Source organism: Sorex araneus, chromosome X, assembly GCF_027595985.1.
Source record: "Sorex araneus isolate mSorAra2 chromosome X, mSorAra2.pri, whole genome shotgun sequence".
Lineage (NCBI taxonomy): Eukaryota > Metazoa > Chordata > Mammalia > Eulipotyphla > Soricidae > Sorex > Sorex araneus.
The window spans coordinates 256,093,681-256,121,018 of record NC_073313.1 but is presented as its reverse complement, the minus strand read 5'-3'; the positions used below and the strand labels follow the sequence as shown (position 1 = coordinate 256,121,018).

The 27,338-nt window shown below is 45.1% G+C and overlaps 1 protein-coding gene across 1 annotated transcript in view; it reads right to left on the bottom strand.

The window, feature by feature from the left end:
• Positions 1-1,211: 1,211 nt before the first annotated feature.
• The window catches only part of MOGAT1 (monoacylglycerol O-acyltransferase 1), a 33,302-nt gene continuing 7,175 nt past the window's right edge, over positions 1,212-27,338 (bottom strand). The window contains exons 2-6 of the mRNA XM_055123299.1: positions 20,408-20,586; positions 19,683-19,887; positions 18,115-18,289; positions 16,240-16,439; positions 1,212-1,781 (exon numbers count right to left, since the gene is read on the bottom strand). Of these exons, the coding sequence (XP_054979274.1) occupies positions 1,627-1,781; positions 16,240-16,439; positions 18,115-18,289; positions 19,683-19,887; positions 20,408-20,586 (914 nt within the window). The 3' untranslated portion in view covers positions 1,212-1,626. The remainder of the gene's footprint in view (positions 1,782-16,239; positions 16,440-18,114; positions 18,290-19,682; positions 19,888-20,407; positions 20,587-27,338) is intronic.

Sequence of the window (27,338 nt, the reverse complement as noted above, 5' to 3'; positions counted from 1 at the left end):
TGTGTGGCTGAGCCGGAGGGAGTTTGTGGGTGTGGCTCCCACATACCTAACTTTTGAGCATTTAATTTCTTGGTTAACTTGACCCCGAGTTGTTGGGCTCCGGCCAAAGGCACAGTGGCAATTTCGGGGTATCTGGAAGGCACCATCAGGCTGCTGATGCACTCGCCCCTCAGGTAGAGATTGACCTCCTGGTGGCACCAGCAGGTGGCCAGTGAGGAGATTATCTGGCGCCTCTAAATATACATTATTCAGGAGCACCTAATCTGTTCAAGTGAAAAAAAAAACCCTCCAGCTCTATAAGGCCAATTATTATTATTATTATTATTATTTTGGGACCACTCCCAGTGATGTTCAGGGCTGACTCCTGTCTCTGTGCTCAGGAATCACTCCTGGCAGTGCTCAGAGGACCATATGGGATGCCGGGGATTGAACCCAGGTCGGCCGCGTGCAAGGCCAATACCGTCCCTGCCCTGCCATTGCTCTGGCAGAAGGCCAGTCGTGTTACACACCGGCTCTTGAACAGCAGCTGCCACACGTGGAGGAAACAGCACCTTGCGTGACTGGGATACCTAGGACGCGGGTTGGTTTGTTTTAGGTGCCACTCTGGCCTCAGCTGCTGCTGATCAAACCCAGGGCCTCGCACATGCTGGTCACGTGCTCTCACTAACGCCCCTTCCTTCGAATTGTTTTTGTTTATTTACTTATTTATTTGCTTTTTTGGGGTCACACCCGGTGATTCTCAGGGCTTTGCACTCAGGAGTTACTCCTCCCTCAAATTATTTTTTAAGCTGTCATCTTTTTATTTTTTTTTTCTTTTTGGGTCACACCCAGCGATGCTCAGGGGTTATTCCTGGCTTTGCACTCAGGAATTACTCCTGGCAGTGCTTGGGGGACCATATGGGATGCTGGGGAACCCAGGTCGGCCGCGTGCAAGGCAAACGCCCTACCCGCTGTGCTATCACTCCGGCCCCAAGCTGTCATCTTTTTAAAGCATGTATATCATTTTATTTGTTTACTAATTTTTTAACTTTTTGATTTATTTTTAATTTTTTCTTTTTTATTGAATCACGGTGGGATAGAGTATTATGAAGCCATTCATGATCTGGTTTCAGTCAGACAGTGTTCCAACACCCATCCCTCCACCAGTGTACATTTCCCAGCACCAGTGTCCCCAGGTTCCCCTCCCCACCCCCAACCAGCCTGCCTCTATGGTAGGTGCTATTTTGGCTCATACCCGGTGTTGCTCAGGGACCACTCCTGGCACTGCTGAAAAGAACCATATGTGGTACTGGGTATTGAACCCGTAGTTGTCAAGACAAACACCTTAACCCCTGTACCATTTCTCTGATCCTTAAGTCTCTTCTTAACCTGTAAAATGATTTTAACTGCTTAACTGAGGAAGAAGCGATGAAAAGGTTTATCTCTAACCTTAACCGACAGTTAACCACTCTACTTGTATTTCCCACCAACAACATCTATCACCAGACACACTACTTTTCAGTTGCGAATTTGCATCCACAGTCAAAGGTGGGGAAAAGAAAAAAAAAAGATGTGCTTCTTTAAAATGATTCTTCTCTCCGTAGGCTACTATTCGCTCAGCCTCTGGTCTCTCTTCTTCACGCGTCTTTATTTAAAAGTGAGAGTTTCGTGCTCAGGAACACCATACTTCCCTTTGTGCTCCTCAAATAACTTCCCTAGTTCTTCCAGATAGGTCCGGTGCAGCTCATCAATCTGCTCTTGGCTGGGATTCTCCGTCTGCTGGACAGGGATGGGACGGCCAACTGCAGGGACAGAAGGACACAGAGGTGAGAAACCCAGGCGCCCTTAGACCACCAGGCTCCGCCAATCCGAGTGCGGCACGCCTGCCGGCTCCGCCCCCTCTCTCATCTCATTGGCTGCCAGAAGTGGTCCCACCCCCCCATCCCATCCCATCCCATCCCATCCCATCCCATCCCATCCCATCCCATCCCATCCCATCCCATCCCATCCCATCCCATCCCATCCCATCCCACTCCATCCCATCCCATCCTCAATAAAGGTCGTCCCTTCCCCAGGACATTGGCCGGTCAGTGCCTGGGGGTGGGGTGGGGGCGGGTTGGACTCGGCTTCATCAAACGCTCTACTGTGTGGACTGCAGCTGGGGGTAAGGGGACATCGCTGAGGCAGCAGCATCACCCCATCTCCCTCTGGTACAGGGGGGCTGCCAGCCCACAGCACCCTATTATGACAGCTGGACTCCTAAGACAGACACTCTCCACCCTGCCTCCTTAAAAAAAATACATGTGTGTTTAGAGTTTAAACTTAAAAATAGGTAAATAGACATCATCTCAGTCACGAGAATCCCGCTGTTTGGAATGATAACAACAACCAGCTGGAAATCTCGATAGAACAATCACGCAATAAGCTTGCACTCCTAGGGAGCAATGTTTTAAAAACATGAAAATAACAAGGAAGAAAGGGAAATAAACAATAAGATAATAAGATAATAAGGAAGAAAGGGAAATGAAATAATAAGGAAAATAGTAAAATAATAAGGAAGAAACACTAATAAGGAAAGGAAGAAAATAAGGAAGAAAGGGAAATAGATTTAAAAATAATTAATAAAACAGAAAGGGAGAGTATATGAACGTGTGTGTACATATTAAGGTTAGTTTGTGGGGGAGGAGGCAAGTAAGTTATAAAGTAACACAGCCTGACTCTATTTATTTTTTAAAAATGTTTTTATTCCTAGTTACTTTATAAGCTTCTAGTATATCGAAAGTTATCTAGAAAGACTGATTAACTGTTACGTCTAGGGAAGGACATGACAATGGGAAAATTTTCCAGTTATAGTGAAAATGCATTGTGGTTTGCCTTGTAATGAGACATTTAAAAAATTGAATTGTAAAAACCTTCATTTTTTTTGATGCTGGAGACCAAACCTCATACATGTGAAGCCTATGCTCTACCCTTCAGCTGCATCTCTGGTCTTCCTCGATACACAGTTAAGTGTGTGCCTCACAAATAACTTTTGTCTTACTTACCTCAAATAAAAACTCATGAAAATACAGAAAACCGTAAGAAAATAAAGAAACGGAGGCTCTAGTTCTCCTGGGTTCACCCTGTTACCAGCTGCGCCCTCTGCTGGTCTGATGCTGGTACTGACCGCGAGAGATGAACCCAAAGAATTGTCAATGGTTCTCTGGGGCCAGGAAATTGGTGAAGACCTGGCTGACGTCACGCGTGAGGTCAAGAGGGGCTGTGGGTAACAGAACGGAACTCACAGAAGTGGAGAAATCCTTTGGATGACTCAGAGTCCCCCTGAGAAACATCCGACTCTCCCATTCATGTCATTAACAGAAGGTGACAAGAGAAAACCAAGCAAAACGTTAAATCAAAGAGAAAGACAAATCACAGCAGAGTGGAGTAGGGGGCAGGGAAGAGGGAGTTATGCACACATATATAGCACATATAACACGTTCCTAGCAAATATACGAAGCTGGTGTGCGCGCATATGCAGAGCTGATCAATATATGTTTTGTTTGTTTTGTTTTTTGATTTTTGTTTTGCTTTGGGGCCACACCTGGCGATGCACAGAGGTTACTCCTGGCTCTGCACTTAGGAATTACTCCTGGCGGTGCTCAGGGGACCATATGGGATGCTGGGAATCGAACGTGGGCTGGCCGCGTGCAAGGCAAATGCCCTACCCGCTGTACTATTGCTCCAGCCCCTGACCAATACATGTATACAGATTTATATGCACACATACAGGTCCTAATCTATATGCACACATAGATTAGATTATACAGACTTATATGCACACATATATCTATGTCACCATTATTCAGGAAATGCAAAACTTTTAACCAGAGAGAACCTCAAGAAGTTGCGGGTAGGGCATTTGCCTGGCACGCAGCCGACCTGGGTTCGATTCCTCTGTCCCTCTCGGAGAGCCCGGCAAGCTACCGAGAGTATCCCGCCCACACGCAGAGCCTGGCAAGCTACCCAGGTTTTGGCATAGATCAATATGCCAAAAACAGTAACAACAAGCCTCATAATGGAGACGTTACTGGTGCCCTCTTGAGCAAATCGATGAACAACAGGCAACAGTGTAGTGCAAACAGTGCTCATAGTTGAGATGTTATTCTCCCCGAAGCATTATACAGATTCTCTGCAGTTCCTACAACAATATCCATGACATTTTTCAAAGAAATTGATCAAATACTCCGAAACTCACATGGAACAACAAACCCCAATGAACAGTTCAAGTAATCCTTGGGGGAAAGAGGATGGGAGGCATCACCTTCCCCAACTTCAAACTGTACTAGAAAGCAGTAGTAATGGAAACAGCATGGTACTGAAATAAAGTCAGACCTGCAGATCAATGGAACAGAGTCAAATATCCTGACAACGACCCTCAAATATACAATCACTTAATCTTTGATAAAGGAGCAAGAAATATGAAGTGGAGCAAGGAGAGCCTCTTCAAAAAAAAAGGCAGTGCTGCCGGAATTGCACTTGGATAGGTACCAGGGATCTAACTCTTGGCCTCATGCTTATAAGGCAGGCAAGGTGCCACTGAGCTAGCCCCAGGCCCCTAGGGAATAAAGGTTTAAACCAGTCTTGCATCCATCCATTACTAACTGAATTACATCATAAGCAGATTTTTCAAATGTGACTTAGGGATGAAGACAGAAGTGATGAAACAAAGCTGGCAAATCTGAGATGGGTCCCCAGAGCCTGAGAAAATCAGAACTCTCTCTCTTTCTCTCTCTCTCCTCTATCCCACTCTTTCTCCCTCTCTTTCTCTCCCTCTCTCTTTCCTCTTACCACACGGAGATTTTTTTTTACTCCTTCATAAGGAGAATAAAAATGGTTTCATCATCATAGAATGGATTTAGCTGCACATCACACACACTTTCTTTCTCTCTCTCTCTCTCTCTCTCTCTCTCTCTCTCTGTAAAATTTGTCTCATTTTTGGGACTGGAGTGATAGCACAGCGGGTAGGACGTTTGCCTTGCATGTGGCCGACCTGGGTTCGATTCCCAGCATCCCAAATGGTCCCCTGAGTACCAGGGGTAATTCCTGAGTGCAGAGCCAGGAGTGACCCCTGTGCATTGCCGGGTGTGACCTAAAACACAAAAAAATTTTAAAAAATGTTTTATCTTTGTTAGGGGGCTACATCCAGCATCCAGCAGTGCAGGGGGTGGGGACGCGGGGTCCTGGGGACAGGACTGAGGCTTCCTTCCCGCGCAAGATGTCCTACAGCACACTGAGCTGTCTCTGGGTCCAGGGAATTTAACGACTGCAAATATAATGAACTACTTCTGTCCTCAGATGGTTTTGAACTAATCAAATGTTCATTTCCTTTCTGATCGTTTTTATTAAAAGAAAAAAAAAATCAAGTTTGAGACCAGAGAGCAAGTTCAACAGACTGAGCACATGCTTTGTGTACGGGAGGTTGGGGTTCAATCTCTGACACCAAAGGGTCCCCCAAGCACTGCTAGGTGTCGCCCCTGAGCACAGAACTGGGAGATTTCCCTGAGCACTGCTCGGTATGGTCCCCAAACCAAACCAGAGCAAAAGAATCCAAGCCTTTGTGAAAAAACGATACAATCAGCACTTGTCCTGCCCTTCCTACACTCACCAACTCAATTTTGTACATTTTTCCATCCACCCAACGGCCCTCTCTTTAGAGCATTATTTTTAATTTTGTAGAGCCGCCTGAGTCAGTTGTAGAACCAACGAGTCAATCGTGTTGCTCCCCCAATATTTCAAGCCCAGTGCCCTAAGTCCTGTACTATCTCTCAGGCCCGTCCCTAAATATCTGAACTGTCACTGTATCACTGTATCACTGTCATCCCGTTGTTCTTCGAATTACTTGAGCAGGCACCAGTAACTTCTCTATTCCTCCCAGCCCTGAGATTTTAGCAGCCTCTCCTTACTCGTCTTTCCCAACGATTGGAGGCTCTTTCAAGGTCAGGGAAATGAGACCTATCGTTACTGTTTTTGACATATTGAGTATGCCACGGGTAGCTTGCCAGGCTCTGCCGTGCAGGTGAGATACTCTCAGTAGCTTGCAAGGCTCTCTGAGAGGTGTACACACACACACACACACACACACACACACACACACATATGATTTGTTGTCTTCTGTCTGAACTCCACCAAATATGGTATGGCAATTTTTTTCCATAATTACCATAAAATATCTGAGCACGTGTTGCTAATTACCCCATTGTTACCCTCCAGGGTTGGAGCCCCACACAGCGTGGGGGTCTTGCCCGCTGAATTCACATTCCAAGGCTATCAGCTGTCACCCAGTCCCCGCCACCCTCAGCTGTGCCCGCTGCTCTGGATCCTCTCTCCCTCAGGCCCTCACAGCAAAGCTATTTTATAAAATTCAGCCAGTTGTTTTGTATAATGCCTACCTCCACTCCCCCCTCCCCCCCCCACATCCCTCTACACCCTATATAAATTTGTCTGATGGCTTCTTATGGATGTGGTTGGGTTGAATAGTTCACTGTACTGGGGAATGGAGATCCACTGGCAGCTGTTGACACGGGGCCTGGAAGTTTCTGCTCCGTCACAGCGCACGTGAACCCCAACCCTGTGGGGTGCAGAGTGTAATTTCTATGTGCCATTCAAACCAGCACTAGTCCTCGAGGGAAGACAGCCCAGCTATCAGAGTTTCCTAGAGTTGCAAAATCCAAGGCTCGGAGAAAATCAAAGAACTATTCTAACGCTGAACGTCACTCTACCTCTACATTAGAGCAAGCTCAGGCCTACTCCACTTCCTTCTCTGCAGGTCAGTGGGCGTTTGATCCAGGCCTTTGGAACATCAATATCAATTTTGGGTTTCTGTGCCTGAGCCTTAGGCCCGTCACGTGGTCACACCACAAAGAAACCATTTCTTCACTGTACTGTGTGTGTTTTCCCATTGGCACCTTAAGAGTGACATAAATGAGTCAGTCACTTCAGTTGTCCCAAGACAGAAGTGAGAAGGGGGACTCGGGCCCTTTCCTGGCCCTCTGTCACACGGCTGATTGGCTGGTAGGCGTCTGCATCATCTAACTGCAGGAGAAAAGATCTAACTGCACCACTTTATGGAAAGCGAATGAAGACAGCAGGAACACTGCAACTGCGAGCAAATGACAAAGCTAGTCTGCGGCCATGACTGCTTTAAGTATTGATTCGGGCAAGGATTACCCATGGATGAAAGCTGTCAAATAGATTTAGGCGAAAAACAGGATAACTACACTGTTTCCGAGCTACACTGCCCCAGGTTACTTGTTACTAGTGAAAAGGAAAATCTGCTACCTTTAGAGAAGAAAATCACTGCAGTGCCCTTCCTCCAGGAATCAAAGTTGACACGACCAATAATGAGACAAGCTGACATCAGAGCTTCCTGGTAGGGTGGATACCATACCACGCACATACAATATCATACAACAACTTCCCAGGAAAGGTTCAAAGCCATTTCCGTGCAATTCTGGACAAATAAACATCACTGGAGTATAGAACCCAGTGAAACATCCACACCTAAGAATACAGACTATACTACAAAACAACTGGCACTCACGCCAACAACACACACACACACACACACACACACACACACACACACACACACAAAGCTGAAGAACTACTCCAGTGTAAAGTAGGTTCACAAGATGCAAAACTGAAATGCAATCAAGGGTTTCCTTAGTGGGGGGAGGAGAATACCTCCTCCGAGAGAACGGCTTTAGTGAATCGGAACATTTACAGTGGAAATTAGTGAATGTTGATGCTAGACTAAATCCCTCTCGTTAATGGTATGTTATCAGTGTCAACATACCATTTGAACTGATTTGAACTCACTTGATGGAAGAGAATATTTGCTCTAAAAAGGGGTCAGAAACATAGCACAGGGGTGCACTAGACCATGACTTGGTCCTGGCACTGCATGGCCCCGTAAGTATCACCAGGTAAAGCCTTGGAGGCCCCCAGGCACGCCAGATGTGGACTGGATAACCCACAGCACCTCAGGGCCACACCGTGCGGGCAACCTTGGGCCTTACTTTGAACTGCCGATATTTAAACACAGAACAAGAACCTTTATTAAATGGCCGTGAGGTCTGCCCTCGGCCCAGAGTTCAGCGATAACAGTAGAGAGTATATTTACAATCCCATTAGAAAGAAAGCAAAATGCAGTGACACCTCAGTGACTGGGGAGTCTGGGAGAAAGGTACACAGAAGCTCATTTTCCTAGTCATGGAATTTTTCTGACCATTTGTCATTTCCAATGTAGTATTTAAAAACTTAGAAGCAGCATGTACTAGGACATATGAAATGAAATATCCTCATTTAAATCACAGCTGCATCTACCATTTTTATCCAAACATGCAACTTCCCAAATAGCACATATTCTCACCCGGATAACCTGAATTTAATATTGTAGCACTGTCGTACCGTTGTACCGTTGTTCATCGATTTGCTCAAGCGGGCACCAGTAACGTCTCCATTGTGAGACTTGTTGTCACTGTTTTTGGCATATCGAAAACGCCACAGGGAGCTTGCCATGCTTTGCTACCTGTGCTTTGCTGTGTGGGCAGGATACTCTTGGTATCTTGCCGGGCTCTCCGAGAGGAATGGAGGAATCAAACCTGGGTTGGCTGCATATACGGCAAACGCTCCACCCACTGTGCTATCGCTTTAGCTCCCGAATTTAATATTAGTTAACTTTATTTTTTTTCATGTCTACCAATTAGATGTCTAAAACTTAAACATTATCATTAAGAGTTGGGGATATGCCTAAGGGTAGAGCAGTTACCTTGCATATGTGAGGCTCTGGATTTGATCCCAAGCAAGAGAGAGGTGGCGGGGGGTGGGGGACGGGGGGAGCACCGTGGAAAGTAAGAAATATAATCAGACAGATCTAACTCAAGACTAAGCCACTTACTGACCAACATCTAAACTCCTACTTCATAGAGGTTGGAATGATAGCACAGTGGGTAGGGCGTCTGCCTTGCATGTGGCCAGTGTGGATTTGATCCCCAGCATCCCATGTGGTCCCCTGAGCACTGCCAAGAGTAATTCCTGAGTCCAGAGCCAGGAGTAACCCCAAGCACTGCTGGATGTGGCCCATGAAACAAAACCTACAAACACAAATCCTATTTTGTGGGGATTTAGTGTAAAGTCAGGAAGGAAAAATCCCTGCCCTCCTGGGGCTCTGGGGTTCTTTAAGAAACTGTAATTCTTGGGAACTGGCGTGATAGCACAGTGGGTAGGGCGTTTGCCTTGCACAAGCCGACCCGGGTTCGATTCCCAGCATCCAATATGGTTCTCTGAGCACCGCCAGGAGTAATTCCTGAGTGCATGAGCCAGGAGTAACCCCTGTGCATCACCGGGTGTGACCCAAAAAGCAAAAAAGAGAGAAAAGAAACTGTAATTCTTTCCATGCTGTCTGCATGCGTATTGCCAGGGATCTAACCCGGGGCTTCACACATGAAAGGCATGTGCTCTACTGCTGAGTTCCAGCCCCAGACCAGAGACATACTCGGAACACAACATTCTGCTCTTAGCGTCCAGGCTGAGTTCAGTGGCTTTGGGCTTCCCTTGTTCTGATGGAAGCAATATTTAAACCCATTTCTCTCACTTACAATGTAATGAAATGCAGCATATATGATTATTATGCTATTTGTGAAATACGTGAAGAAAATATGAGATAGGTTTCTTTACAAATTATGTCTCTGTTGAATGATTTTCAGCAAAAAAAAAAGAAAAGAGGATGTATATATAGAAGACAAGGAATCGTGGTCAATTTAAAATTAATTACTAATTAATTAACAATCAATTAATTGATTAATTTAAATCTTGGGGAAGAGTGATGCTAGGGAGATAGTGCAATACTGGGGATTGAACTTGGGACACACCTGTGTTACAGCTTTTTGAGTCATGTTCATAACCCCATTATCTAAATTAGCAAACTTAGTAAGTGGGTTGGACTGGAGCGATAGCACAGCAGGTAGGGCATTTGCCTTGCACGCAGTTGACCTGGGTTCGATTCCTCTGTCCCTCTCGGAGAGCCCGGCAAGCTACTGAGAGTATCCTTCCCTAATGGCAGAGCCTGGCAAGCTACCCGTGGCGTATTTGATATGCCAAACACAGTAACAAGTCTCACAATGGAGACACTACTGGTGCCCGCTCGAGCAAATCGATGAGCAACGGGATGACAGTGATACAGTGATACAGTGACATTCATTACTAATTATTTTTAAATCACACAGAATGGGCCAGAGAGTATACAGGACGTAAGTGGTGGCATTTCTGTATCTAGGCAACCCCGTTCCCATCCTCAGTACCGCATAACGGTCCCTTGAGCATCACGAGGGCCCCCACCTGAGTACACAGCTAGCAACAGCCCTTGAGCACTGGTGGTGCGGCCCTAACACTCCCCTTCCCCAAAGAAAGAATGCAGAGAGGAACTCTGACCTGATAGTGGCACTTTGGATTTAACAAGGGGTTACATTAATAGGATAAAACAAAATCACGAACGCCGAAATGAACCCCCTACTCCGAGGCCGAGACTGACAGCGGGAGGCTGGGGGAGACTAATCAAACAGAAAGTCAGTGACTCAAAGGAACGAGAACAAGAGGATTATAGATGCAGTGACAACGTCAGATGAGATCAACTCAGGTTATCAAGCTTATTCCCCCACCCCCCCCCCAAAGAACCAGCTCATGGTTTCATTGATCTTTGGGATTATTTTGGGGGATTCCAGCTCATTGATTTCTGCTCTAAGTTTTATTATTTCTTTCCTTCTACCAGGCTTGGACCAACAACCTTTTTGTTGGTCATTTTCTAAGATCTTAAGCTGTGAAGTCAAGTTATTTATGTGAGCCCTTTCTTCCTTCCTGATGAACGCTTGCAGAGCTATACACGTTCTCTTAACACTGCTTTAGCTGTGGCCTTCAAGTTCTGGCATCTTGTGTCCTCATTCTCATTTGTTTCCAGGAATCTTTTGGTTTCTTCTTTGATTTCCTCTCTAACCCACTGGTTGTTCAGCAATGAGCTGTTTAATTTCCAGGTAGTTGATATAATTCTCCGTTTCTGTGTATGATTAATTTCTATCTTCAGTGCATCGTGGTTTGGAAAGATAGTTGATACAATTTCTATCTTGATTTTATTGAGGTATGTATTGTGGCCTAGCATCTGATCCATCTTGGAAAATGTTCCAAGTGCATTGGAGAAGAATATATATTCAGCTTTCGGGGGATTAAAAAGCCATATATGGAAAGTGTGTAAATCTGTAACTATCCTCACGGTGATTCACTAATTTTAAAAAAATTCAAAAAAATTCTTATACTAAAAAAAAGCCATATATGTATATACATATACATTTATATCTGCTATCCCTATCTCTTCCATTTCTTCCTTCAGTCTTGAGTTCTTAAGATGCAAGAGAGAGTTTCTTTAAGGTGACAAAGTGTGAAGTTCAAGAGAGAGCAGAAGAGGGGCTGGAGCGATAGCACAGTGGGTAGGGCGTTTGCCTTGCACGAGGCCGACCCTGGTTCAAATCCCAGCATCCCATATGGTCCCCTAAGCACTGCCAGGGGTGATTCCTGAGTGCATGAGCCAGGAGTGACCTCTGTGCATTGCTGGATGTGACTTGAAAAGCAAAAAAAAAAAAGAGAGAGAGAGAGAGAGAGAGAGAGCAGAAGATATGCAACACAGCTTGTCACTGGGATGCAACCTGCCACCTGCGGGGACTCTCAGACCCTGCAGGTCTGAAATGCACTGGTTTAAAATAGAAATTTTCATAGAAATGACATCTGCATTTGTATATTCATTGCAGCACTGTTTACAATAGCCAAAATCTGTAAAAAAAAAAAAAAAACAAAAACAAAAACAAAAACAGAGTGCCCAAAAACAGATGACTGGTTAAGGAAACTTTGGTACATCTACACAATGGAATACTATGCAGCTGTTAGAAAACATGAAGTCATGAAATTTGCATATAAGTGGATCAACATGGAAAGTATCAAAGTATCATGTTGAGTGAAATGAGTCAGAACAGAGAGACAGTGGCTGGAGTGATAACACAGCAGGTAGGGCATTTGCCTTGCACATGGCCGACCCAGGTTCGATTCCCCGCATCCCATATGATCCCCTGAGCACCACCTGGGGTAATTCCTGTGTGCAGAGCCAGGAGTGACCCCTGTACATCGCCAGGTGTGACCCAAAAGGGAAAAGAAAAAAGAAAGAGAGAGACAGACATAGAAAGATCACACTCATCTATGGAATATAAAGTAACAGAATGGAAGACTAACACCCAAGAGTAGTAGAGATAAGGACCAGGAGGTCTGCCCCACAGCTTGGAAACTGGCCTCAATGTAGGATAACATGCGGTTTGTTCTTTTAGCCCTGCCTTAGAGAACATAGTTTACCTTAAAGCAATGTCCTTTCTGTATGGACACAGGAAGACAATATTGTGCTTGTAACTTGGGAGTTGATTGACTCCAATAATATTTACTCCTGGGCATCTGCTTTCTTAACTCAAGTTGCCCTCAGTTCCTAACACCCCAAAAACAGGGTCCCAACGAGGGACAGGATGGATCCAGGGCAAGCGGTGAGTTATGTGCTACCCTGGCATCAAGATAGGCCAGGCCAAAGCGCCACAATACTCAACTATAAGTTGAGGGCATGATCATGGACAATGTTGTCATGATCCAAAAGTAACGAGATTAGGATCCTGATGGAGTTAGGAAGATTAACCTGGCCTGAGGACTGTGGTCTGGAGATGTCCTCAGGAAAAACCAAACTTTATATCTCTTACTGTGCTCATACAGAATAACAGTGTTAGAAATATTAGAAGTAGATTTACTACGACTATTTAAGTAGATTACTAGCTCACACCCTGATACACCCTTGTTTGGACCCCCACCCTTGAGTGGATGTCCTTAGATGAGATGTCCTTAGATGAGATTTTGTTAATCTCCTCAAGAAATGGTCTTACCCTTCTTTGTTGATTTGTTGATGTTACACCCACCTTTGTGTCACCACCTTATGTAACTTGCTATATAAACTAAGACTGGGGGGCACTGAGGGGAGATAGAAGAGACAGGGAGAGAAAGAAGACAAGGGAGACAGGGGATAGGAGAGACAGAAGAAGGAGACAGAAGAAGACAGAAGGAGATAGAAGACAGAGAGGCAGAAGAAGACAGGAAGAAGACAGAAGACGCAGAGAGACAGGCACAGAGGAAGATCCAGAGAGAGATCGAGAACCGGGAAAGAAGCAGAGAGAGAGAATGAAATAAACTGATCGAGCAACCAATTTGGCCTTCTTCCTTCCTTCGCCTGCCTCATCATTGCCATCAACCTCCCCCGGGGTGGGGAAGCGGCTGGAGACTCCAAACGTGGGCAGCGGGAGAGATAGAGCCCCGCCGGGCCCTCTTTCCTTTTGTGTTTTTACACACTCACATGCTGGGAGAAAAGGCAGCTGAGATAGAGAAGGGAACACCAAGTAGAGGATGTTGGGAGGACCCATTCGGGTTGAAACATGCGAACTGAAAGTAGACTATAGACCGAACATGAAGGCCACTCAATACCTCTATTGCAAACTACAACACCCAATATGAGAGAGAACAAAAGGGAATGCCCTGCCACAGAGGCAGGGTGGGGTGGTGGAGGTTGGGGGGGGGTGGTGGGAGGGATACTAGGATCATTGGTGGAGGAGAATGGGCACTGGTGGAGGGATGGGTAAACAGTCATTGTATGACTGAAATGCAAACACAAAAGTTCATAAGTTTGTAACTCTACCTCACGGTGATTCACTAATAAATTTTAAAAAATAAATAAATAAAATAGAAATTTTCATGGTGACTTAGTGCCTTGTATTTCAGTATCAACACCTGTGTCTTGTTGTGTGAACATGTGTGGAAACCAGAGCTGCTGTTTGCTAGTCTTTACAACAGAGTCAAACTTGGTTCTTTCCACCTGACCCTAAACTATATCTGTGGAGGTGTAACCAGACTATATTAAATAACAAATAGCTTTACTAAAAGAAGTTAAACCCAACCTTATGATAACTGCAAATAAGCACTTTGTGTGTGCATGTGAGTTACACTGAAACTCCCAGTCTCTAAAACTAATCTCCAGGTGTCCTCACAACCTTCAAAACACAAACAACTGTTCTTTGCACAAAAGGACTCAGTGTTCTGCCAAAGAAACATAATCAAATTATCTTGAAAAATGTAACTGCAAACTTATCTCAGTATTCAGACTGACCCACAGCCTGCTAACATTCCATCTGAGTTACATACAGTTTTTGGGTTTTCTTTCTCTTTGGGGGCTATACTCATTTGTGCTCAGGACTCCCGGCTCTGTGCTCAGGGATCACTCCTGCTGGGGCTCAAGGGACCATGCAGGGGCCCCTGAGGGGAGATTCCGGGTTGGCCACATGCAAGGCAAGTGCCAACCTGCCTGCTCTAAGTTTTATTATTTAAAAAAAAATACTATTTGTCCAGTCCCACATACAGCATTTCACAACCACGCCGTGTCACTACGATTTGTAAAGCTTGTAACTGTTAGTAGTAAAATCACATTCTGATGAAACAACTGGAAAATGTTTTGAATCACGCCAAACAGACTATTTTTGGTGACAACACTATTTCTGGCTTCAAGTGCTATAATACAGTTTCAGTTAATTTTGCTATTGGCTTAACACTTTCTACCTGAGGTGCTAATTATTTTTCTCCTCAAGCCTGCTAACAACATGTTCTGTCACCTTCCTGCCCCTTAATTCCCCCGAATATACAACTTTTTAAAGTGAAATCTGTCTTAGAACACACATATATGGATATACACATTCCACAAAAATACTTTTTTTATAGAAATGGATGCTTATGTAAATAGAAAATGATGGAAACAATTATCATATGGGAATTTGCATAGGTTATCAGACTCTTAAGTCACTTGATCATTAAAACACTGCTCTCGCAAACCACTGGTGTAAAAAAAATGGACTGATCGTACAGTGTTAGAAGTTTTATTTCTACAATTGGACTCTGCTGGGAGCTCAACATCAGGATTCCAGAAGGTTCTTGATTCCAAAGGGAAATAACACTTCATTAATGAGGCATACTGGAAATCTGGAGCGATAGCACAGCGGTTGGGCATTTGCCTTTCACGTGGCTGACCCAAGTTCGATTCCTCCACCCCTCTCCAAGAGCCCGGCAAGCTACCGAGAGTATCGAGCCTGAGCGGCAGAGCCTGGCAAGCTACCCATGCGTATTGGATATGCCCAAAACAGTAACAATAAGTCTCTCAATGAGAGACATTACTGGTGCCCGCTCGAACAAATTGATGAGCAATGGGATGACAGTGACAGTGACTGGAAACCTCAAATAACATCTACAGAATTTAATTTGGAAACTTCTTACTGAAATCATTTCTTGTGCATTGTTAGCAGCCCAATCAATAACAATAAACACTTTACATATGGAAATGCTGGCTCCTCATTCCTTTAGGGGCAGGGATACATTCGTAACATGCAATACTTAAAAGAAAAAGAGAACTGGAGAGATAGTACAGTGGGTAGGGCGTTTGCCTTGCACACTGTTTACCACCAGGAGTAATTCCTGAGTGCAGAGCCAGGAGTAAACCCTGAGCATCACCAGGTGTGGTTCAAAAATAAAAAACAGACCAAAAAAAGTTTTAAAATAAAAAAAAATTTAAAGAAAAAAGTTTTTCAGGGCTACCAAGCTTTACAGTCGAGGTTGAGTAGTTTATTTCTCCTATACACTGTAGCACTGTCGTCCCATTGTTCATCGATTTGCTCGAGCGGGCACCAGTAACGTCTTCATTGTGAGACTTGTTACTGTTTTTGGCATACCGAATACGCCACGGGTAGCTTGCCAGGCTCTGCTGTGCGGGCGGGATACTCTTGGTAGCTTGCCGGGCTCTCCGAGAGGGACAGAGGAATCGAACCTGGGTCGGCTGCGTGCAAGGCAAGCATAAGAGGGAAAAATCATGAGAGATTTTATACTGTGAGTCTGTCATTGACTCCCATGACAGAGCTACCTACATCATCTGAGCCTCCCAAAAAGAAAAAAAAAAAAAGATGGAGGAATGGAACCCGGGTTGGCCTCAAACACCCTACCCGCTGTGCCCATTTCTCTTATACAAGGGGGGGGGGAAAAACAACAATAAACTCTGTTCAAGGTAAGATAATGACTTTTCACTTCTCAAGAAAAGTGTTTAGTTTTCAATTTACATACCAATAGTGTGAATAGGTGTCCGATAGGGAACAAAGCCAAAATTGTACTGAAAAATCCCTCTGCCATAGAACAGGGGAAGAGCAAACCCCATGATGCTCTGGAGTTTATCCTGCACGGTCCGGAGCCAAGAGCCTTTTGGGTTGCTGACTTGTTTGAACACATCATTTTCCCCGAAAGAAAACACTGGGACCAAATGGGCGCTGTGGATGACAAAGAGGAAGAAGCAGAGTTTCCAGTGAAAAGAATCTGAATTTTTCATTCTGTCCCACTGACTTAATTTTTTTTTTAAATTTAATCACCATGAGTTTACTAAACAGGCGTGATCTCGGTGGCGCGGGACGAGGGGGGAAAAAAATAGAAAAGTTATGTAACAAACAGCGGGACTTAATATCTCTACATTCTCAGCAATGGAGAGCCATCAAATGCTTCCTTGACAGTGGGACTGTCTTCTCTTTTTTGGGGGGAAACCCTAGCAACAATAGTGAATTATGTGTTGAAACATGGACTGTAACCAAGATAAAGCGTAAACGAAGTGAAACTTATCACTTACAAGGGCGGGGACTGGAGGGGCGGGAGGGGGCGGGAGGTATAATGGGGTGGTTGGTGATGGAATATGGGCACGGGTGAAGGGAAGGGTGTTTGAGTACTGTATAACTGACATAATCATGAGAACTTTGTAACCCTCCACATGGTGATTCAATAAAATTTAAATTAAAAAAAAAATTTAATCACCATGAGATACACAGTTACAATGTCGTTCACGATTGGATTCCAGTCACACAATGTTCCAACACCTGTCCCATTTCCTGTCCCATTTCCAGTGTATATATCCCGCCACCAATGACCCCAATTTCCCTCCCAACAACCTTCACCCCAGCCTGCCTTTATGACAGGCACTTCTCTCTCTCGGTCTGTCTCTTTCTGGCTCTGTCTCTGTCTCTTTCTGTCACTCTGTCACTCTGTCTCTGTCTCTATCTGTCTCCCCTTCTGGGCAGGGCAACACTGCCACTGAAAGGTTATCATGCTTATGCCTTTACCTACTTTCAACACTCAGTTCTTGTCCAGAGTGATCATTTCCAACTACCATTGTCACAGCGGTCCCTTCTCTAACCTAATCTGTGGCAAGCTTCCAACAGTGGACCAGTCCTGCCAGCTCCGTTTGTTCTGTCCTTGGATATTGGTCCCATAGTATGCTTTTTTTTTTTTTTTGCTTTTTGGGTCACACCCGGCAATGCACAGGGGTCATTCCTGGCTCATGCACTCAGGAATTACCCCTGGCGGTGCTCAGGGGACCATATGGGATGCTGGGATTCGAACCCGGGTCGGCCTCGTGCAAGGCAAACGCCCTACTCGCTGTGCTATCACTCCAGCCCCCATAGTATGCTTTTTTAATTGTCCCATTTTATCTTACAACAGACTCTTTAACAATTCTGGATGGTTTCCGAGCCTCCCTAGATGCCCAAGTTCACGTTCCATATGTTGAAACTGATTGATTCTTGGAATTCTTATCAGGGCAGGGGGGTGCTGGTGATTTGAGAAACTCTACACTACACAAAATCACGGTTCCAGAATGCTTCCTATCTTCTATGAGTTGGTTCTATTTCACATGCTCACCTGATGGGAAGTATATTCCATGCAATGAATGCTGATGTCTCATCTCTGGGTACGACAGCACTGAGCATTATTACTATTAAGTGCCTGTGTTACTGGCAAGGTGGTGCCCCATAGCCCATGAACACCCACTCTCATTTCTCTTGTAAGATGCCTTAGCAAGAGGTCTGATTCTAAGGGCTAGGGACTCGTAGTAACTCTCAGATGGACTCAAAAACATCTTCACTTCCCTGACCCAGTTACCCGGAAAGAAAAGCCACTTACCCATGGGTCAAAGCCACTTTAGCAAATCCTTTCCGATGGAGGAGGTACAGAGTGAAATTCCCAGGATGGGCATATAATGATTCTTTGGCACCCCCGATAACGATGGTTGAGATGTTTCTACCTCCCTCCTTACTCAATATGTGCGATAAACTCCTCTTAGAAGCTGAGACAGTACCTTAGGAAATCACACAGAAGGCATGATTAACCATCTTTTTGCTTGGTGGGTTGCTTGCTGGCCACATCTGGCTGGTGGTACTCAGGGCTCACTCTTGGCTCTGCATTCAGACATCACTCTTGGCAGGGCTTGGAGAATCATGTGGGAAAGCAGGGATTGAACCCAGGTTGGCTGTGTGCAAGGCAAATGCACTACTCAATGTACTATTGCTCTGGTCCCAAATAAGATCAAACTTTTTAGCAGGTAGTGGGTGAGGTCACTTAAATGCCTCTGATCAATAAGGCCTAAGGCTGGCCGGGCTGGTTATGACAGACTTCAGGCTTCAGCACTGACAAACTCTTTACACAGCAGTTTCAGGCTGCCCATTTATCTTTAATCCAAGAAATGCAATGATAAGAATTACTAATATACACGATGATCATCAACAGATCATTTTGTCAGCGTATGAACTGGAGTTCATGCCAAGTCAATGAGTTGTTGGACCACTGAATAGAGTCTCTCAGGTTGAAGTAAGAACTGGTGACGAAGCTTAGCTTTCCACATTCGTACTGTCTTGATGGCGTTTCTGCTTACTTTTATTCTTGGAATAAGGTTTTACTTATTTGAAAAAAAAAAGAGTCTTCCAATAATTTAGAGTGCCCTGCACAGTCACTTCTGCCCTGTTAGACTTAACCTGAGGGAGGAAAGATAGCAGGTGGGGTTTAGTTTATATACTAAACTAAATATTACTTCAGGACACTCCAGGGTCATTTTCTGTCTCCAATATTCATAAAACTGTACAATTTGCCTCTCCCAAAGTGTGATGTATCATTCACTTGGTCCTTGATAACTGTTTTCCTTCCACTTCTGGATACTCAGAATGTATTCATTCATTAACTTATCCATTAAATTAACACTGATATGCTCATATTCTAGTCATAACAGTATGATACTTGGGGTGAAACAAATAAAGAGATAGTCTGTCTCTTCCCAATGCAGGGGAGGCAAGTGATGTCTATAAAGCAAATGCAGTTATCAATCAAGAAATGAAAAGGTCGGAGGCCGAAAAGATAGTGCAGCAGGTAAGGCACTTGCCTTGCATGTGGTCCACCAGGGTTTATGGACCCCTAAGCCCCACCGGGAATGATCTCTGAGCACAGAGGCGAGAGTTAGCTTTGAACATGGCAAAGTGTGAGCCCTTCCCCCAAACAAAACAAAGGGGAAAAACCCGAAAAACAAACAAATGTTTGGTCAATGAAATGTTCAGAAAAATCTATAATAATAAATAAAGGTATTTCCTCAGGAAAAAAAAATAAGACAGAGATTTACTCTAAGAAACAACCCAACTGGCTTTGGGAGGGAACGTTCTGTGTGGTCCTGCCACCCAAAACAAGGTTTAAGAGACTTCACTTACCTAGGCTCAGCATGAATTCTCGGAAGAAGGGGAAACTGAACCAGTATGACAGTGTGTGAAGATACATCGTGAAGCCAGGGAACAGCTCCTTGAAGCTCGAGTGATTGTTACAAAAATTTCCAAAGGCTCCAGCAACAAGCACGCCATGGGGGTGAAACCCAAATATATAGTTATGACTGGGATCCAGGTCCTGAGTTTTGATGAGCTACAGCGTAATTAATATTGACAAAAGAAAATGTATCCTGATTACTTTCCAATAAAGAGGACTCGGGATTGATTTTGGTCGTTTGCTTGTTTATTTGTTTGGGAGGCCACACCCGGCAACTCTCAGTTGTTACTCCTGGCTCCGTACTCAGGAATCACTCGGGGGATGATATCGGATGCCGGGGATTGAACCCAGGTTGGCCACATGTAAGACAAGTGCTCTACCCATGGGACAATCACCCTAGCCCCCTGATTGATTCTTATGTCAAGAGGAAATGGAAGAATATGGCTTGTCTGACATCCCTGGGTGAGAATTATTCCCCCGTTTTAAAACAGTTTCCTCAGCCAATAGCCCCGCACACATAGCCTTGAAAGTCTAGCCATGTAGACTAAGATCCCGTGGAGAAACTCCGTCTGCATTGCAGGATTTCTCGTACAGAGGCAAAAGCCGGTCATATCAAGGGTCAAATCAATTCCTACTTATCTCTCAGCTCAAAGCAATAGAAGTTGATTTTACTCACATGAATGGGAAAATACTCCTTCAAGTACCTCCACACGATCATGTTTCTGACCCAGTCGAGCCTCCTGCCTCCTTTCTCTGGGGTATACCAGTCAAAGGACATCCACGTCAAGTAAGGGATGTAGAGGAACCAGTAGTTGTATATTACCAGGATCACAAAGATTCCAATGCATGCCTGTGCTGTAAGAAAGGAGACAACAGGGGCATCTGCTGGCATCACTGGACTGGACAGTCATGGGGCACAGGAGGGGGTTAGGTCTGTAGACTATGCCACCGTGACCCCGGTGCAGGAGAGGTTACGCACGAGACAGCGATGACCGAAGGTTACAAACACCTGCTGGAGGCAAGCCATATTCTAAGCAATGCAATAACTTTCTCTGCCAAAATATTTTTATTTAATCCTGAGTATGAATGAAGCAGCCATTAAATTTTTAAAAATCTGTCCCACTCCCTCCCCCAAGCCTGACTGTATGGCAGGCACTTCTCTCTCTCTCTCTCTCTCTCTCTCTCTCTCTCTCTCTCTCTCTCTCTCTCTCTCTCTTTCTCTCTCTCTCTCTCTCTCTGTGTTTCTGTGTCTGTGTCTGTATCTCTGTGTCTGTCTGTCTGTCTGTCTCCCTCTCTCTCTCCCCTTCTGGACATTGCAATGCAGGTACTGAAAGCTTCGTCCACCGACCTCCTTTCAGCACTCAGTTCTTGTCTAGAGTAATCATTTCCAAGCATCTTTTTCATAGTGGTCCCTTCCCTATCCTAGCTGCCTTCTCCCCCACCGCCACCTGTGGCAAGCATTCAACCGTGGACCATTCCTCCTGGTCCTTATTTTGACTGTCCTTGGGTATTTGTCTCATATTATTCACGATCACGATCATGAAATCCGGTTATTCATAGATTTCTCGAGCGGGCTCAGTAACCTCTCCATTCATCCTTTCCCTGAGATCTTAGAAGTCTATCTCGACTCAGCCCTCCCAATGATGTCGCACTGGAGGCTCTTTCAGGGTCAGAATCAGGGGAATGAAATCCAGCTTGTTACTGGATTTTGCATATGAATACACCATGGGAAGCTTGCAAGGCTGTCCCATGTGGGCAGGAAACTCTCAGAAGCTTGCCAGTTTCTCCCAGAGGGAGAAGTAGTCTTCTGGGAGCTTGCTTTTAAGTCTCTGGATGTTGGCCGTTGATGGAATTACACACACCTGGGTTCCTATGCCGGTATCTTCGTGCGTGAGGCCTGTCCAAACGTGTGGAGAGGGGCCTGGAGCATGGCTGTGGATAGGTTCTGGTGGTCTTTGGTCGCCGGGAGCTCTGCTCGGGGTGGGGGGGGGAAGCTGGAACCCATACCCTCTGAGGGACCCCCGGGGAAGACAACCAGGCGTGCGGGCAAGAGACTCTCATATTATTATTATTTTTTTTATATATCCCTCAAAGAGTCCTATCATTCTATGTCTACCCCCTCTCCCTCTAACTCATTTCACTTAGCATAATAATCTCCAGATCCGGGGCTGGAGCGATAGCAAAGCGGGTAGGGTATTTGCCTTGCATGCGGCCAACCCAGGTTCGAATCCCAGTATCCCATATGGTCCACCTGAGCACCGCCAGGAGTAATTCCTGAGTGCAGAGCCAGGAGTAACTAAAACCTGTGCATCGCTGGGTGTGACCCAAAAAGCAATAAATAAATAAATAAATAAAATAATAATCTCCAGATCCATCCATTTATACACGAATTTCATGATTTCATTTTTCCTGGTGGTTCCATAGTACTCCATTGTGTAGATGTACCATAGATTCTTTATCCACTTACTGGCTCTATATAGATGAGAAAATAGAGACTTGGAGATACCCCGTGTATTGCTGTAGCCACACAGGTCAGAGGACATGAATCTGTATAAATACAAAGTCCACTCCCCAACGCCACGGCCCCACCTCCCCACCCAGCACTTAGTCTGGAGGCATCACACAAGCGGTGACGAGGACTTCCGACTCCCCCTGTCACCTGGACAGAGCCGCCTTTGCCCCAGTGCCTGTGGAGAGGCACAGCCAGAAACCAAGTTGATTTCCAGTTACAAATGGCACAGAAGGGACCGTCCCGCCCAGCTCATGAATCACTCCTTGTATCATTTCATAACAACATGGTTTATGACCTGATACCACAGCTTGAAGATACATGAAGCCAAAAATGCCACAACTTGGCCTGAGGGCCAGAAAGATAGCACAGAGGTGACGGCCCTTGCCTTGGGTTTGAGCAAAAAACAACCCAACTTGACCTGAGAGCCAGAAAAATAGTACAGAGGTGAAGGCATTTGCTTTGGGTTTGCTCCTCAAACCCGTGTTCTCCCGTGAACACGCATCTCCCTTGCTTTCCCCTCAGCTCCTCTGCTGGCGTATTTCCACTCTGGAGAAGGCTGTGTGCTCTCCAACACAGCTGCTCTCTTGCTGTCCACTCACACCTTTCTAAGCAAGTTTCATTCAACAAAAACTCCCTTGCTTCTAGGGCCAGAGAGAGCGAGGGACAGAATAGCGAGCAGGGAGTGTGCCTCGCACATTTCTAACCCAGGTTCCATCTCCAGCACTGTGTATGTCCCCCCAAGCCTACCAGGAGGGATTTCTGAGCACAGAGCCAGGAGGAAGCCCTGAGCACCACTAAGTACAGCCTGAATAGAGCCTAAAAACAAACAAACAAAATAAAGGGCAATGGCCTTGAATGCAGCTGCAGGCACAATAATGCTTCAAATCCTGGCATCGACATATGATCCCCAGAGTACCCGCAGGTGTGGTCCCCAGCTGGTGTGGTCTAACTTGGCTTAATGTCTTTTTTTTTTTTTTTTTTTTTTGCTTTTTGGGTCAGACCCGGAGATGCACAGGGGTTACTCCTGGCTTTGCACTCAGGAATTACTCCTGGCAGTGCTCAGGGGACCATATGGGATGCTGGGATTCGAACCCGGGTCGGCCGCATGCAAGGCAAATGCCCTATCCGCTATGCTATCGCTCCAGCCCGTGGCTTAATGTCTTAAACCGAGATGTCTCGGTTTAAGACATTAAGCCAAGTTAGACATTTTCTTAGTGATTTTTTTTGAGTAATGTTCTTTTTCATATCTGATCTCTATGAGAGAGTTTTACAAAGAGAAATACAGTAATGAGAAGGGGAGGGGCATAAAGTTTGATGGGCTGTTCAATACACGCTCCCTATGTCTGTGGCTTTCAGCAGTGTCTTTGCCTCTCTCTCTCTTTTATTATGTGCCTCAGTTTCTAATCTAGGGCTGCCCCAGTTTCTAATCTAGGGCTTCCTTTAGTCCTCCAAAGTCTAATCCAGTCCTACTATCTTTGTGGAAAAAATAGCCTAGCTCCCAAAGGCTCCGCCATGGCATTAGAGTCAGATCATTTTGACTTATTACCGTTTTAGAGACATAGATTCAGAGAGAGAGAATTTTTCCAATCCAAGCAGAATCTGCATTTTAATTTATGGGAATAGAAACCAATCAATTCCCCAGGAAAGGGTTAACTCAAATATAGACGTGATCTTGCAGAACTCGAGAGGTTTCTCCAGGATAAATCAAAGATATGTGAAGAAGGGCTGGAGTGATAGCACAGTAGGTAGGGCGTTTGCCTTGTACGCAGCTGACCCGGGTTCGATTCCAGCATCCCATATGGTCCCCCGAGCACCGCCAGGAGTAATTCCTGAGTGCATGAGCCAGGAGTAACCCCTGTGCATCGCCGGGTGTGACCCAAAAAAGCAAAAAAAAAAAAATGTGAAGAAGTCAAGGGGCTGGAGCGATAGCACAGCAGTAGGGCGTTCGCCTTTCACATGGCCGATCCGTGGTTGATTCCTCCGCCCCTCTCAGAGAGCCCGGCAAGCTACTGAGAGTATCCCGCCCGCACGGCAGAGCCTGGCAAGCTACCCGTGGCATATTCGATATGCCAAAAGCAGTAACAATAACTCTCACAATAAGAGACGTTACTGGTGCCCGCTCAAAAAAATTGATGAGCAATGGGATGACAGAGACAGTGACAGTGACAGTGAAGAAATCAAGATTAAGGAAGTGCCAGCCCACGTGAAGTGTTTTGTTATATCCCAAAAGTGCCAAGAATGACTCCAAAATGGGAGGCAAGAGAAGGTGGCCTTTGTCTTCATTCCTATCAGGAACATTCTGTTTTCCTTCACCTTTCTCTTTCTTCTTTCTATACAAGCCTGAATGTTGACAATTTACCAACAGTTCATTTTCTCCTGTGCTTTTAATTTTGATACAAATAAATAAACAGGTGAAATGGAATATGTCAAATTCTCAACAATGATTATCTTGAGTTGGGAATACAAAATTTTTCTAATTTTCTCTTAGAAAAAAACTTTTCCACTTTTTTCCCTAATAGTTTGCATTGATTTGATTTTTTTTTTCTTAAAAGACATAATGTCTCCACCCGTGGGCAAAAATGACTAAAACTCTTTACAAAACTTGTCTTTTATGAAAGAACAGCTTCATTGATACCGTGGCTTTGTTATAGTTTCAGGAGCAAACTGCATCAGAAAAACACTATGAAGACTATTGACAGTTTTAATTCTTTTTCCTTTTTTTTTTTGCTTTTTGGGTCATACCCAGTGATGCTCAGGGGTTATTCCTGGCTTTGCACTCAGGAATCACTCCTGGTGGTGCTCAGAGGACCATATGGGATGCTGGGAAGCGAACCCGGGTCGGCCAAGTGCAAGGCAAACACCCTACCTGCTGTGCTATTGCTCCAGTCCCGACAGTTTTAATTCTAATAGGAACAGCTCCTTTAGCACCTTCAAGCTGTATGTGTGCCCTTCCCATCTATATTAAAGTGCTTGTATTTCTGCTCCAAGCATAGCTCTTTCGATTCCTCTTTGGGATAGAAAACATCACTCAAGTGAGAGAAGGAATCTCTTGACGGTCAAGAATCAGAAACGCTGTCTCATTTGCCAAGGCATCAAAAATCAGATGGGCAGGACACGTAATCACAGGACATGCGATTCATAGACAACCGTTGGACTAGAGCTGTTACCGCCTGGATTCCAGAAGACGTCAAAAGACCGTGTGGCTGCCCACCTACGAGATGGTCAGACTTCTTCATCATAACCCTGAATGAATGATTTGAGGCTCTTCCTGTTCCTGGAATGAGCAGATATCATTGGGCTACACTAGCATGCAACAGGGATGAATGGAGACGTTACTGGAGCCCACTCGATCAAATCGAAGATCAACGGGATAACAAGTGACAAATATTTCTGCCCTTATGGGTCTAGGTTTATTTTAACCCTCTAACATAGTGTGGAGAAAGAAACTGGCAATTCAGAGAAAAGCAACAATCCTTTAGCCTTTCACATATTGGTCCTTCTTAAAACTCCACAGGAAAACAAGCAAGCAATCTATTTAAGACATTGAAAATAATGTGTCAACATATACTTCATTCAACGAAGATTTAGAAATGGGAAGGAAATATATGGAGAAGATACTCAACACGTTGGTCTTCGGGGGAATGCAAACCAACTACGGTCACAATGGGACTTCACGACACGCCTTGTAAAGTCCCACACATGAAGAAAATAGTCTCTGACAAGAGACAGCAAAGACATAGAGAAACGGGGACTCACGCCCTGCTGGTGGGAATGTAAGTTGGGACAAGAACCATAAAAGGAATTATGGCAGTTTCTTGAAAAGTGAAGTCTGTCTCTACCACACCATGATTGACCATTCTACTCTTGAACGTATCCAAGAATAAAGAAGAATTTATCCATACAGGTTTGTGGGGGAAAGGTCACAGCGGTAGCAATCCTACTACCTACAACTCAAATATTCATCAGTAGGTGTGTGGACAAACTGCAATATACTCGGTCACTAGAATAGCACTTCAAAACAAAACAAAACAAAAACAAAGAAAAAAAAAGTTATGACGCTTTTTCATACACAAGAATGCCATTGTCAATGTCACTGTCATCCCGTTGCTCATCAATTTGCTCAAGCAGACACCAGAAATGTCTCCATTGTGACACTTGTTGTTATTGTTTTTGCATATTGAATACTCCACGGGTAGCTTGCCAGGCTCTACTGTGAGGGTGAGATACTCTCGGTAGCTTGCCGGGCTCTCCAAGAGGGATGGAGGAATGAACCCGGGTCTGCCGCGTGCAAGGCAAATGATACCCGCTGGGCTATCACTCCAGTCCCATACACAAGAATCAATCAATTAATCAATCACAAAATCCCCATTAATCGTCGATTTCTCGTGTGGGCTCAGTAACCTCTCCATTCGTCCTTTCCCTGAGACCTTAGAAGTCTCTCTCGACTCAGCCCTCCCAACGATGTCCCACTGAAGGCTCTTTCAGGGTCAGGGGAATGAGATCCAGCTTGTTACTGGATTTTGCATATGAATACACCATGGGAAGCTTGCAAGGCTGTCCCATGTGGGCAGGAAACTCTCAGAAGCTTGCCAGTTTCTCCCAGAGGGAGAAGAAGGCTACAAGATATCACTTCTGGAAGCTCGCTTTTAAGTCTCTGGATGTTGGCCGTTGATGGGATTACACACACCTGGGTTCCTTTGCCGGTACCTTCATGCATGAGGCCTGTCTGAACGTGTGGAGAGGGGCCTCTAGCATGGCTGTGGCTAGGTTCCAGTGGTCTTCGGCCGCCAGGAGCTCTGCTCGGGGTGGGGAGGGAAGCTGGAGCCCATCCCCTCCGAGGGGCCCCGGGGAAGACAGCCAGGCGTGCAGGCAAGAGACTCTCATATTATTATTATTTTTTTATATATCCCTCAAAGAGTCCTATCATTCTATGTCTACCCCCTCTCCCTCTGATTCATTTCACTTAACATAATTATCTCTAGATCCATCCATTTATACACGAATTTCATGACTTCATTTTTCCTGGTGGTTCCATAGTACTCCATTGTGTAGATGTACCATAGATTCTTTATCCACTTACTGGCTCTATATAGAT